Genomic DNA, 14,189 nt, shown 5'->3' with positions numbered 1-14,189 from the left:
CCCCCGCCCCACCATGGAGGCGGCCCACATGCTGCACACACAGAGCCAGGCACACACACACACAGCCCTTGGACTGCCGGATAAATGATAACACGGATGGAGCAGCAGGGAGACCCAGAGAGGCCACAAGAGGCTGCACTTCACCCCCTCAAAAGCCATTTGTGAGAGGAAAGGCCCGGGAATGCCATATTGGGGGCCTGGGGGGTCCCCTCCCAGGATCTCCAACTGCCAAGAGCAGAATCTGGAGTTTGGTTCTCATGGAGATGAGGATAATGTAGGAGGCAGTGCAGAGCCTAGGGGGCTGGTGGGCGTTCATTTCCAACCAGAAGGCAGAGGCATGATTTCCCTGCCAACCAGAGGGCAGTGGTGTAAATCCCCCAGGGAGCCCATGCGACCTACTCAGTGGCAGCCTCTTTCCACTGGGGCAGGAGGGCCCAGTGAGGCTCCGAGGAAGCCACAGTGATAGCATGGCTGGGGTCAGCGCCCCTGCCCTCCAGGAGCCACTCCCCAAGCTCGGCAGTGCTCCCCCGCTACTCTCCAGCCCGCCAGCATGAAAGCAGCCTGAAACTGAGTCAGGCACCCGTTCAACCCCAGCTGTGCCATTAACCGGCTTTGTGGTCTTTGTTTCCCCCTCTGTGAGATGGGATGATAAAAATACTCACCCATGCACCTGTCTCTCTTAGGAGGGCGGCCAGGATCCCGTGCGCATGTGCGAATGGAAATTTCCCATTCATCAGCGACAGAGGGGCCCGGCTCTTCCTTAAGGAGCCTTCTGACCGGGTTGCATCTCTATTTTGATTTTGATTTTTATGTCTTACTTTATTTTTTGAGACAGAGTCTCACTCTGTCTCCCAGGTGGGAGTACAGTGGTGCAATCTCGGCTCACTGCAACCTCCACCTCCAGGGTTCAAGCGATTCTTGTGCCTCAGCCTCTGGAGCAGGTGAGACTGCAGCCCCACGCCACCATGCCTGGCTAATTTTTGTATTTTTAGTAGAGGCGGGGTTTCACATGTTGACCAGGCTGGTCTCGAACTCCTGATCTCGAGTGTTCTGCTCGACTCTCAAAGTGCTGGTATTACAGGCCTGAGCCACTGCGCCCGGTCATACATCTGTAGATGTTGGGTTTTCTTAATGTGAGATTCACCCGCAATGTGGTCACACCATGTGAGGGGGCAGGGCACAAAACCAGCCTAGCTGTGCCAGGGCCTCCCACCCACTGCCTGAGGCCTGCAGAGCCCACCCCCTGCCTGGCAGTAGTAAAGCAGAAGACTCCTCTCTCCATGGACTCCACCGTCCCGGCCCTTTAAGGTTCCGGCCCAGCAGGCCTGGCATTCCAGCCCTGGTGACCTAAGCTGCTGCTCAGCCAAGCCAGCCAGGAGAGGACAGACCCAGCTACGGGAGCCTGGAAGCTCAAAGCTGGAATTGAAAGAGCTGCCTGAGACCTGGGGTCCCCACTGCATGGACCTCCTCCCCATGACCCTGCACATGGTGACATGGCCCAGCTGACCCGCCTCCCACCTGGGGAGCTTATGTTGGACACTGGGCCAGGAGCTCAGAGTCCTCAGTCCTTAGGCCATACCTGGTGTCCCCAGCTCTCTCATGTACACAGGCTGAGTTTGCAGGATTGGACGTGCAGGACAAGATGGGATGGCACAGTCATCACCATCCCGTATTCTGCCCTCAGCTAGCCTTGGGGCTGGGGACCCTCCAGGTTTTGGGAGCTTCACTGTGGAGGCAGCAGAACATAGGGTCGAATGTCGACTTTGGGGTCAGACATGGCTTGTTATTTTAAACAAATAACGTAACCACTCTGGCCTTGTCAGGCCGGAAGTTTCCAGAGCCAAAGAGTTGCTTTGCCTCCCCAACCCCCACCACCACCTCCACAATTCCAGACACAAAGAGCCTGTGGAGAGGGGTTAGCCTCAGAAACCCCTCCTTGGTATTCTCTCCAGGAGAAGGACGGAGTGCTCGGGGTCTGGGCAAAAGCCGTGGAGCCTACCCTATAGTCAGAGGCTGCCCTGAGTCTGTTCCATGCACCAAGGAGCCAGCACTGTGGGGAAAGAGAGTCTGGAGGGGGCGGACGTCATGCTGCTTGCAGGTGGCTACTCAGGGCGTGTTTTGTTTTGTTTTGTTTTGTTGGTTTGCTTTGGTTTGGTTTTAGAGACTGGATCTTGCTCTTGTTACCCAGGCTGGGGTGCAGTGGCATGAACATGACTCACTGCAGCCTCGACCTCCTGTGCTCAAGCAATCCTCCCACCTCAGCCTCCCAGCCTCCCAAGTAGCTGGGACCACAGGCATGCACCACCACAATCAGCTTTTTTTTTTTAATTATTACTTTTTGTAAAGATGAGGTCTCACCATGTTGCCCAGGCTAGTCTCGAACTCCTGCACTCGCAATCTGTCCTCCTGAGGGATCCCAAGGTGCTGGGATTGTGAGCAGGAGCCAAGGCGCCCAGCCTTATTTTGTTTTGCTTTTTTAACAGCTTTATCGACTGTTGTATGGTATTTATTCACATACCATACAATTGATCCATTTTAAGTGTCCAATTCAGTGGTTTTTAGTGTGTTCACAGAGTTATGTATCCACCCCAACAACCAATGTGAGAACATTTTTACCACCTCAAAAAAAATTCCATACTCTTAGCTACCACCCCTCCATCCCCGATCCACCCCCACACCTGCCCCGAGGCAGACACTTACCTCCTTTCTGTCTCTATAGATTTCCCCATTGTGGACATTTCATATAAACTGAATCACAAATATATGGCCTTCAGTGACTGGCCTTTTTCACTTAGCATGTATTCAAGGTTCTTCCATGTTGTTGCAAATATCAGTACAGTTGGCCTCTTTATCCATAGGTTTCACATCTATGGATTCAATGAACCATGGATCAGAAATACTCAGGGACCAGGCACTGTGGCTCATGCCTGTAATCTTGGGAAGCTGAGGCAGGCAGATGACTTGAGGTCAGGAGTTCGAGACCAGCCTGGCCAACATGGTAAAACCCCATCTCTACTAAAATTACAGAAATTTGCCTGGCATGGTGGTGGGCACCTGTAATCCCAGCTATTTGGGAGGCTGAGGCAGGAGAATCACTTGAACCTGGGAGGCGGAAATTGCAGTGAGCCGAGATCGTAGCACTGTATCCCAGCCTGGGTGACAGAACAAGACTCCGTCTAAAAAAAAAGGAAAAGAAAAAAAAACTCAGGAAAAGAAAATGAATGGTTGTATCTATACTGAACATGTACAGATTTTTTTCTTGTCATTATTCCCAAAACAATACAGTGTAACAACTATTCATATGACATTTATATTTTACGAGGTGTTATAAGTGATCTAGAGATAATTTAAAGTATATGGGGGGATTGTGTAGGTTGTGTGCAAATACTATGCCATTTTATATAAAGGACTTGAGCATCTGTGGATTTTGGTGTCCACAGGGAGTCCAGGAACCAATCCCCATGGATACTGAGTAATGGCCCTCCTTGTTTTTATTTATTATTAAGTAATATTCCATTGTGTGGATATATCTCATTTCGCTTATTTATTTATCCATTGGTGGACTTTCGAGTTATTTTCACCTTTTTGGCTCTGATGAATAATGCTATAAACATTTGCATATAAGTTTTCATGTAGACATATGTTTTCATAGCTCTTGGATGTACGCCTAGAAGTAGAATCGCAGGGTCGTATGGTAAGTTGATGTTTAATCTTTGGAGGAGCTATCAGACTTTTCCAAAAGCAGCTGCACCATTTCACGTTTCCGCCAGCAGTGTATGAGGATTCCAGTTTCTCCACATCCCGCCAACCCTTGCTATTGTCTGTTTTCTATTTTTAGCTATTCTAGTGAGTGTGAAGTGGTATTTCATTGTGGTTTTGATTTGCATTTCCCTGATGACAACTGATAGTGAGTTTTTTCATGTGCCTATTGGCCATTTCTTGGAGAAGTGTCTGTTCAGATCCTTTGCCCATTTTGTTTGTTTGTTTGTTTGTTTGTTTGTTTGTTTGTTTGTGACAGAGTCTTACTCTGTCATCCAGGCTGGAGTGCAGTGGTGCAATCTCAGCTCACTGCAACCTCTACTTCCTAGGTTCAAGCAGTTCTCCTGCCTCAGCCTCCCAAATAACTGGGATTACAGGCACACACCACCACGTCTGGCCAATTTTTGGTATTTTTAGTAGAGAGGGGGTTTCACCATGTTGGCCAGGCTGGTCTTGAGCTCCTTATCTCAAGTTGTCTACCCGCCTTGGCCTTCCAAAGTGCTAGGATTACAGGCATGAGCCACCGCACCTGACCTGCCCGTTTTTTAAATGGTTTCCTGGTCTTTTTATTATTGAGTTGCAAGATAGACTTGTATATTTCAGATAGAAGCCCCTTATCAGATATAGGATTTGCAAATATTTTCTCCCATTCTATGGGTTGTCCTTTACTATGCTATCCTTTGAGACACACATGTTTTTAATTTGGATGAAGTCCAATTTACCTGTATTTTCTTTTGTTGCTCTGCACTTTTGGTACATGTCTTGGTGTGTGTTTTTAACGTAATACTTCTCCCCACGGAAGAAATGAGGCAGGAGGGGCTGTTGGGCTGGACTGAGTGGTTCCAGTGGGCTCAGGGTGGCCCTGGGGTTCCTTTTGACAGGGAACTGAGGCCCTGTCCGCTTCCTGAACCATGGCCTCTGGAGCCCACCAGGACTCTGTTCTTTGTTATTGAACACTCAGCCAGCTCAGGGCCGGGAAAGCAGTTTCAACAAGGACTCGCTCCCTGGTCTGATTGACACAGCTGAGATGTGAGAATCGGGGCTCTTGACATAGGTGAGCCTGGCTTGGAATCCTGGGAATGCCACCAAGTGGCAGGGCGCATGGGAGGGACACTTCGTCTTTCTGAGCCCTGTTTTCTCACCTGTTGCAAAGGTGACAGTGGTGATGCCACATCTCAGCACTCAGGCATCTGGAAGGGGCAGCTGGGGTCTTGGGAACTAACTCTCTCCTTTATCCCCAGCCATGAAAGCTGACCGGAAGCGCTTAAAGGGTGAAAAGACGGACCTGGTGAGCCAGATGCAGCAGCTGTATGCCACACTGGAGAGCCGCGAGGAGCAGCTCCGAGACTTCATCCGCAACTATGAGCAGCACCGCAAGGTCAGCCGCCGCCCTGCCCTGCCCTGCCCTGACCTCCCCTCCCCTCCCGACACACCAGCTCCCACCTCCCCTGCTGGCTGGCCACCTTCACAGGGTCTGCCTCTTGAATCCCCAAACACAGATAGCGAGGCCTTTGATGTGTCCAGCCAGGCCTAGGCACCGAGATAAAACCAGCACAGCCCCCGGAGGGAGACCTCTATGTCTCCTGGGCAAACAGGACAGCATGAACTCAGGAGTCCAGAGGGTTCAGATCCCGGCTCCTCATGTGTGTGCCCTTGTGCATCTCCCTTGACCTCTCAGAGCCTCAGTTTCATCTCTGCAGAATGGTGATTGTGGTGGACCTTTCAAAGCTACAGTAAGGATTCGATGAGATGATGAATGCTGAGCACTCAGCCTGGTGCCTGGCACGTAGGAAGCATCATCAATCAGACGCATAACTAACACTTACTAACACCGTAATAAAAGTGTGGCGAGAGAGTTGGGGAGCCCCAGTGAGACAGCAGGAAGTTCTGCCTGTAGGGAGGGAGTCTTGGAAGGCTTCACGGAGGAAATGACATATGCACTGGGCTCTGTGGGGTGAATAGGAGTTTATGGGTCAGATAACTGAGGAATTTGTTTCACCATGTATCTCTGGTATCTGTGGTATGACATGCCAAAGAGGACAGCAAAACTTAAAAAAGAGTCAGTCCCCTGGCCAGGCATGGTGGCTCACGCCTGTAATCCCAGCACTTTGGGAGACTGAGGTGGGTGGAATGCTTGAGGACAAGAATTTGAGACCAGCCTGGCCAAAAGCCCATCTCTACTAAAAATACAAAAATTAACTGGACATTGTGGTGCACACCTATAGTCCCGGCTACTCAGGAGGCTGAGGCACGGAATCACTGGAGCCCAGGAGGTGGAGGTTGCAGTGAGCCGAGATCGCGCCACTGTACTCCAGCCTCGAGCTGAATGCACCTCCAGCCTCCGTTTTCTGCCCTGCGTAGGCAACTGGGTCACAGCCCTTGTGACAGGGGGTTCAGCTTGAGGCTCCTTTTCTGAACAGTGGGAAGCAACAGGCCAGGTGAATGAGTCCCTTCCCAGATGCTGCCTCTGAGCCAGAGTTAAGACACCAGAGTGTTCCAGACTGGATTGGAATCTAGATGCTTGGCCCCCACCACCCACTTTGGTCTTCACCAGTGATTGCTCACTGTCACCTCCCGGGCACGCACATCACTTCCTTTCTATGATGAAAGGAGCCCCAAGAGTTCTCTGGCCCAGGCCATCACAGCCCCTGATGGGGATCTGGGACTTCTAGCTGCCCTCAGTGCCCAACTCGAGAGCAGGACCCGGCTCCCCCTACCCTGCCTCCCCGGCCCCCCCCGCCCCCCCTGCCCTGCCTGCTCGGCCCAGCCTTCCCCTGCCCTGCCTGCCCAGCTCCCCCTGCCCTGCCTGCTCGGCCTGGCTTCCCTTCATGTTAGATGAACTGAGCCTCCCCATGCCTGCCACAGGCAAATGGTTTGGCAGGAAGGGGATGACCCGGAAGCGAGGCGGAGGGAGGCAGGGGAGCCCACAGAGGCTGCTTTCTCAGACTCTGGCATGGGAAGCAGCTCATGGGCCTGGGGTCTGCTCCTTAGGGCGAGGCTCTCTCAGCAGTATTGCCTTTGGCCACCAGCAGGGAGTCAGAGCCAGGGGCTCAGAGTGACCTCCATGCAGAGGGAGGGGTAGGGGACCCTGCTGTCCTGTCTGATGCTGCAGGTACACGTGTGTGCTCACAGGCGCGTGCTGTGGGAGTTACGGCGTGTACTTCAAGAGCTTGCAGGCAGAGTTCTCAGAGCCTCGTGGTGTCCATTCATGTAACACCCACACGGACAATGGGGGGCATATGGTTATCCTCCCGTTTCACAGATGAGCCGACAGACACAGAGAGGGGAGATAACTCATCCACAGTCATGCAGCCGGTGATGGCAGGGCGGGGGCTTACAGGGCCTGGGTGCAGAGCCTGCGTGCCTTCCCCTGCACTGTGCGCCTCTTCCCCCAACCCCATCACCCCCGGCACTCAGCACAGCATCTTCTGTTCGCCTCTGCTCCCTGCCTCACCTTCTGTGTCCACCTCTCTCATTTCTCCATCCTCAGCCCAAGGAGCTTGGTCTTTTTCCAGTGGGCAAGGCAGGGAGAGCCTCTGCCTGACCAGCCCCATGCCCAGGAGCATGTAAACCTAGTTACCTCTTGTTTATTGGGAATGGGATGCAGTGGGGCCAGAGAACCAGCCCACAGCCTTCAGTGATGTGCTGGCCCCAGGGCAGGAGACAGGCTCCAAGCTGACCCTTGTACTTGTCCCCCGAGCCACCAGCTTCCTCCTCCTGGGACCAGGGTTGCACAGGGATTAAGAGCAGACAGCTAGGTTAGAATCTCACCTCTGCACTCGCTGGGGGGTGGCTCGGGTAAACAGATGACTCTCCCTGGTCTCAGCCTTCACATCTGCAAAGCAGGATAAAGATTGCAACTGCTCACAGCCCAGTGCTGTCAGCGCTAAGGTTCCCAGGGCATGGAAAGCAAGGGGAAGTAGGGCCATATGCCTGCTATTGTTATTATCATTATCATCATTATTATTATTGCCTTCGTGGATTCGGAGTCAGCCATTTCATCATGAAATTTCCACAGTGGATTTCGAAGCCCCTCTGCTGTCCCCTCACCTGCCACTCCCTGGTGTTGGTTTCACTGGCAAACCCAGAGAAGGAAATAAAGGCCCCAGGTGGGCAGGAGTGGAGCTGTGGCTGGTCCCACACAGACCCCAGTCGAAGGCCTGCTTTCTGGGAAGAGGTTGGAGAGGCAAGACCTGTGCAGAAAGGAACCCAGACAAGACCTTCTGGGAAGGACAGAGGGTCTCAGAGGACCCAGGAATCAGGAGCTAGAAGAAGGAGCTCCCTGAGAACGCATGCCCTGAAGGAGGACAAATCAGGATTTAGAAAAGCAGCCAGTTACGGTGGCTCACGCCTGTAATCCCAGCACTCTGAGAGGCCAAGGTGGGAGGATCACTTGAGCCCAGGAGCTCCAGACAAGCCTGGACAACAGAGTGAGACCTCCATCTCTGCAAAAAAAATTTAAAAATTAGCCAGGCAGGGTGGCACACACCTGTAGTCCCAGCTACTTGGGAGGCTGAAGCAGGAGGATTGCTTGAGCCAGGGAGGTTGAGGTGGCAGGGAGCCAAGATTGTGCCAGTGCACTCTAACCTGGGCAACAGAATGAGACCCTATCTCAAAAAAAGAAAAGAAAGAAAAAAAAGCAAGAGAGTGCTGAGCAGAGTCCAAGAGGATCCAAAAGATGGCACTGTTACCAGGTAATCGTCCTGGCAAAGATTGTGGTGACAGCTGCCTTCAGAGGCCACCTCAGCAGGAGCTGGCATGAACATAGTATTACCTATAGCAAATGTTTATTGTGCACCTACTGTATACAGGCATGAACATGGTATTACCAATACCAAACGTTTGTTGTGCACCTACTGTATACAGGCATGAACATGGTATTACCGATAGTAGATGTTTACTGTGTATCTACTGTATACAGGCATGAACATGGTATTACCAATAGCAGATGTCTATTGTGCACCTACTGTATACAGGCATGAATGTGATATTACCAATATCTGATGTTTATTGTGCACCTACTGTATACAGGCATCAACATGGTATTACCAATAGCAGACATTTATTGTGCAGCTACTGTTTAAGGCATGAACATGATATTACCAATAGCAAATGTTTATTGTGCACCTACTGTATGCAGGCATGAACATGACAAGTAACACATCTATTGTGCACCTACTGTATACAGACATGAATGTGCTATTACCAACAGCAGACGTTTATTGTGCACCTACTGTATACAGATGTGAATGTGATATTACCAGTAGCAGATGTTTATTGTGCACCTACTGTGCACACACACTGCCCTCATCTCTTCACATTTGCTACTTTAATAGCAATCCTTTAAGGAGTGATTGTCCCTATTCCCCCCATTTAACAGGTGAAAACTAAGACTTAGATAAAGTCTCAGGCCCAGGGCCACATCATTATGGAAAGGGTAGAGGCAGGGTGCAAACTCAGAAGGTCTAGTCCCAGAGCCCCGGCCCCAGAGCTCATAGGACCGGGCCTTGCCCGGGCCACCCTCCCCATACCACTCAGTAAGTGTTCAGAGGAACAAAGGAATGATTCCCACTGTTTGCCATTTTCAACAACCCAAGGCCGACCACAGAGAGGAGGTCACAGCTGTCCCCATGAGCTGTGGGTAGAGCGCTGGCTAGTTCAGTGACCAACCTAGCATTTCATACCAGTGCTTCTCCGTGTCTTTTAATGATATGTCAAATTTGTTTTTTAAAATTGTTTGGGGAAAAATGGTACATTTTCATGGGGTACATAGTGATGTTTGGATCCATGGAATGTGTAGTTATCAGATCAGGGTAATTAATATATCCATCTCGAAGTGTTACATCCATCTCAGATTTGGCAGTAAAATCCCCATGGAGAGCACCGTGTCATTTTTTAAGTCATAGGTGATGAGGGGCATCCCCCAAGTCTGACCAACAGCTGGGGGGGGGTTGACGCTACTGAATAGAAGCCGCGTGGCTGTGGCTGCCGGGGACAGCTCCCTGTGGCCACAGCTGAGCAGCCAGTGCCACTTTTATTGATCAGCTTCATCATGCCCTTCAGGTTCATTTAGAAAAATGAAACTTGGAAAACACTCATTTATTGAAAATTAATACTTTAATACTAAGATGTGAATATTAGAAGTGGAGAGAGTTGCTCCTGTAGGTCCGGCAGATCGGTGGAACAGCAACATTCAAACATTGTTTTAGTCATTGTTGGGTCCAGCCCCATTTTACAGGTGGGAAGGCTGAGGTCCACAAGGGTCAAGTGACTGACCCAAGGACACATGTTTAGAGCCAGTTTAGCAAAACTGAAGCCACAAGTCCTGGTTTTATTTCACCTCTTCCAAGATCTTGCAGCTGGTTATCCAAAATGATTTGCATTTTATGTGCAAAATAAATGTCCTCCTGGAACAGGATGACTGGAACCCTCAGGTTCCCTGGCCCACTCAGCTGTGCCCACTCAGTCTGCCGTGGCCCACCCAATTTCTCCATGAGACCCCTGCAGGACTCCACTGGAGCAGGCAACAGGAAGGACCCCAGGCCCTGAGCTACTGGGAGTAAGGGAACGGCACAGGAACAAGGCTGCTGAGAAAGGAGGGGTCTTGGCCTGTCCAGAATGTGGCTGATGACCGGGCATGGTGGCTCACGCCTGTAATCCTAGCACTTAGAGAGGCTGAGTCAGACAGATCGCCTGAGGTCAGGAGTCCAACACCAGCCTGGCCAACATGACGAAAGCCTGCCTCTACTAAAAATACAAAAATTGTTCAGATGTGATGGTGTGCACCTGTAGTCCCAGCTACTCGGGAGGCTGAGGCAGGAGAATTGCTTGGAGCCCAGATGCAGAGGTTGCAGTGAGCCGAGATCGCACCACTACACTCCAGCTAGGGTGACAGAGCGAGACTCCATCTCAAAAAAATTTGAGAAAAGGAAACAAAGACAAACAAGAAACAGAATGTGGCAAAATTGCAACATCTCCGAAAGCTGTGCCAAATGCACTTTCCCTGTCACATGACTGCAGATGGAAGGGCGACTGGAGGACTCTCCATAAACCCAGCTGAGGAAGTTCACATAGCAGGCCAGGCAGCCAGGCTGAGGGCTGGACACAGGGTGATTCCGGGTGTAGAGGCCACATTAAAACAGGCCATTTTCATCCCACTACTGTCACCTCCCCAGCCAGCCTTTTTTTTTTTTTTTTTTTGAAACGGAGTTTCGCTCTGTTGCCCAGGCTAGAGTGCAGTGGCATGATCTCCTCTCACTGCAACCTCCGCTTCCCGAGTTCAAGCGATTCTTGTGCCTTGGCCTCTGGAGTAGCTGGGATTACAGGTGTGCGTCACCACACCTGGCTAATTTTTGTACTTTTTTAGTAGAGAAGATGTTTCACCATGTTGGCCAGGCTGGTCTTGAGCTCCTGACCTCAAGTGATCCACCTTCCTCAGACTCCCAAAGTGCTGGGATTACAGATGTAAGCCACTGCGCCCGGCCCCCAGCCAGACCTATAAGCCCCTGAAGCCCCTTCCTCTCCCCTCCCTATTCCACTCCCTTTTTTTTTTTTTTTTTTTTTTTTTTGAGACGGAGTTTTGCTCTTGTTGCCCAGGCTGGAGTGCAATGGTGCAATCTCGGCTCACCGCAACCTCTGCCTCCCAGGTTCAAGCAATTCTTCTGCCTCAGCCTCCCAAGTAGCTGGAATTACAGGCAAGCGCCACCACTCCCCGCTAATTTTGTATTTGTCGTAGAGACGAGGTTTCTCCGTGTTGGTCAGGCTGGTCTCGAACTCCTGACCTCAGGTGATCTGCCTGCCTCGGCCACACTCCCCTCTTATGTCCATGTGATCCCCGAGTACTGGCAGCCCCACAGAACCTCAGCTCCCAGGCCCGTCATACAAGGCCCCACGAGGTTTGGCCAAATCCCAGCCTTGTCAATTCCCTTCCCATTCCAGACTTCTCAGGGGTCTCCTTTCTGTTCCTTTCCTGCCTCAGCTACCAGCAGGGCTCGAGGCCTCTACCACACTGTCTATGGGCTGGTGGAGTTGTTTTACCTCTCTGGGCCTCAATTTGCTCATCTGTGAAATAGGGATAATCATAGTCCCTGCCTGAGGGGTGGTTGTGAGGTTTAAATAATGCACCTAAAACCCTTAGCACTGTACAGAACGTTCCATGAAGTTGCTGCTGAGCCCAGCTTTCCTGCTGCCGTGGAATATGACCCCAAGCAGGTGGGAGTCCAAAACTTGAAAGCACCTACAAGGCCTTCCCACCCAGCCTAGAGCCCTTGGTCTGTTCATGAGTAGTAGCGCGAATCAGTGACTGCAGTGAGACAAAAATGATCCTGAGGGTCCTAGTGGGGCTTCCTCCTAATTCAGGGACATTTTATAAGCAGCCTCTTGTATACCAGCGGGTTCTCAGGGACAACCCTTACCCCAGTGGTCAGTTCTACACTGTAGCAGAATTTTTCACTATAAGCTCCAGGAGTGCAGGGATTTTCGTCTGGTTTCGTACCAGACAAATATCCACAAATATCGGTTGAATAACAGACCAGTAAAAGCTTCAAATAAAGAAAACAGGTTAGAGAGGGCCTGGGGCTTCTTTCTTACATGGGTGGCCAGGGAAGGCTTCTCGGAGGAGGAGACAATTGAGCAGCGATCTGAGTGAAGCGAGCAGGTGCCTGCTGGGAACCCAGTCCCATGCAGAACTCTCCAGGTGGATTCCCTCATGCAGACCCACACAAACGCTCCAAAGCATATGTGGTGTTATCCCCTGGTTACAGATGGGGAAACTGAGGCAGGGTTGACTCACAACAGTCATTGCAAAGCCAGGGTTTGGCCCAGGTTCTCCCTCTGGCTCCAGAACCAAGGCCATAGCTACAGCTCTGTGACAGCCACAGAGAAAAGGCCAAGTTCTCCCTCAGCCTCCCCGTCTTTCACCATCTGGAAGTGAGGCCTTCAGAGACAGGTTTGTCAGACAAGGCAGGATAGTGGCCTCCCTCCACGGTCCCAGGCCACACGGAGACCTTGGATTTGCTTTCAGTTTGGTGAATGGGAAGATGGTGGCTGGGTGGATGGGTAGGGCTCCCCGCTGGGACTGTCCTTCTCAAAAGGACGTCTGTTGTTCTGAAACTTTGCTCCGGCCAACAGAGGTCACAGCCCCAATTCAGCTGTCTGGTCCTTCCCTGCTGGCTCTGCTCTGGGGACTGGCACAGCCGGGGCCTGGCCCTTCCCTGGACAATCACAGAAAACAGCTCATGCGGGAGGGCCAGCCTGGGGAGGGGCTCGGGGCAAGCAGCTGAGGACTGTGCTGCATTCAGGACACAGCAGCTATTTCTCTCAGAGGCTGTGACCCTGTGGGGTGGTGGCCGGACCTTGTGGCAGTCCAGACAATTGGGGTCTCTGGTGCCTCCTTACTGTTGATCCCGTTTCCCTGTGATGAACACAATTTACCAAACAGAACAAAGCCCCAAAACAACTATCGCACCCTAACTTCTGTCAGACTGTGTTAAGTATTTCCCACACGTGCAGTCATTCAGTCTTTAGAATTCTTTGAAACAAGTAGGATTGACTCCTGCCCCATTTTACATACAGGGGACCCAGACATGATGAGGTAGAATGACTTACCCAAAGCAGTCATTTGCCCACTTACTCATTCATGCAGCGCAAAAAGGATTTACTCAGCATCTCCTGGGTTTGTCTCTGTTCCAGTCTTCCAGCTAGTTTGTGGCAGGGCTGGAGTTCGTGCCCACAGCTTTCCCACCACAGAGCCAGAGCTCCTGGACACATGTGATGGGGCCTCCCCACTTCTGTTTCCATCTAGGGGTTAGGCCCCCTCTAGGCGTCCCTGGGCCAGGAGGAGCCTGGCTGTCACACCCACGGTGCTCTCTCCCCGTCCCACCCGCAGGAGAGCGAGGACGCGGTCAAAGCGCTGGCCAAGGAGAAGGACCTGCTGGAGCGTGAGAAGTGGGAGCTGCGGCGCCAAGCCAAGGAGGCCACAGACCACGCCACGGCACTGCGCTCCCAGCTGGACCTCAAGGACAACCGGATGAAGGAGCTGGAGGCCGAGCTGGCCATGGTGAGAACCCTCCCCACCCAGGTGGGCCTGGCATCTGCTAGCAGTGCCATGCTGGGAGCCAGGACGTCTGGCATCGACTCACATCGGAGACCTAGGGTGGGGTGGGTGGGGCAGAGCAGAACACAAGCAGAGGGGCAGGGCCTGCAGCGGGAGGGGGCTTTCTGCAATGCATCCTAAGTGTCCCTCCAAGACCACGCCCCCAGAGCCTGGACCAGGCTTTTATCCACCTGCCTTGGGCCCAGAGAATGTGGAGATGCTGGGAAAACACTCACTTTTCCACACACCCCAACCTACTGTTAGGAAAAAAAAGGCCAAGTGCGATGGCTTATGCCTGTAATCCCAGCAGTTTAGGAGGCCGAGGCAGGCAGATTGT

At 51.9% G+C, this 14,189-nt stretch overlaps 1 protein-coding gene across 6 annotated transcripts in view; it reads left to right on the top strand.

Annotated features, from left to right (window-relative positions):
• KAZN (kazrin, periplakin interacting protein) overlaps positions 1-14,189 on the top strand; it is a 517,580-nt gene that overhangs the window by 428,626 nt on the left and 74,765 nt on the right. For all 6 annotated transcript variants that reach the window (XM_023196157.3, XM_031934680.1, XM_031934679.1 and 3 more), the window contains 2 exons: positions 5,001-5,137; positions 13,646-13,816. In XM_023196157.3, coding sequence (XP_023051925.1) covers positions 5,001-5,137; positions 13,646-13,816 — 308 coding nt within the window. The remainder of the gene's footprint in view (positions 1-5,000; positions 5,138-13,645; positions 13,817-14,189) is intronic.

Source organism: Piliocolobus tephrosceles, chromosome 1 (assembly GCF_002776525.5).
Source record: "Piliocolobus tephrosceles isolate RC106 chromosome 1, ASM277652v3, whole genome shotgun sequence".
NCBI classification, from domain to species: domain Eukaryota; kingdom Metazoa; phylum Chordata; class Mammalia; order Primates; family Cercopithecidae; genus Piliocolobus; species Piliocolobus tephrosceles.
This window is presented reverse-complemented; position numbering and strand designations above follow the sequence as displayed.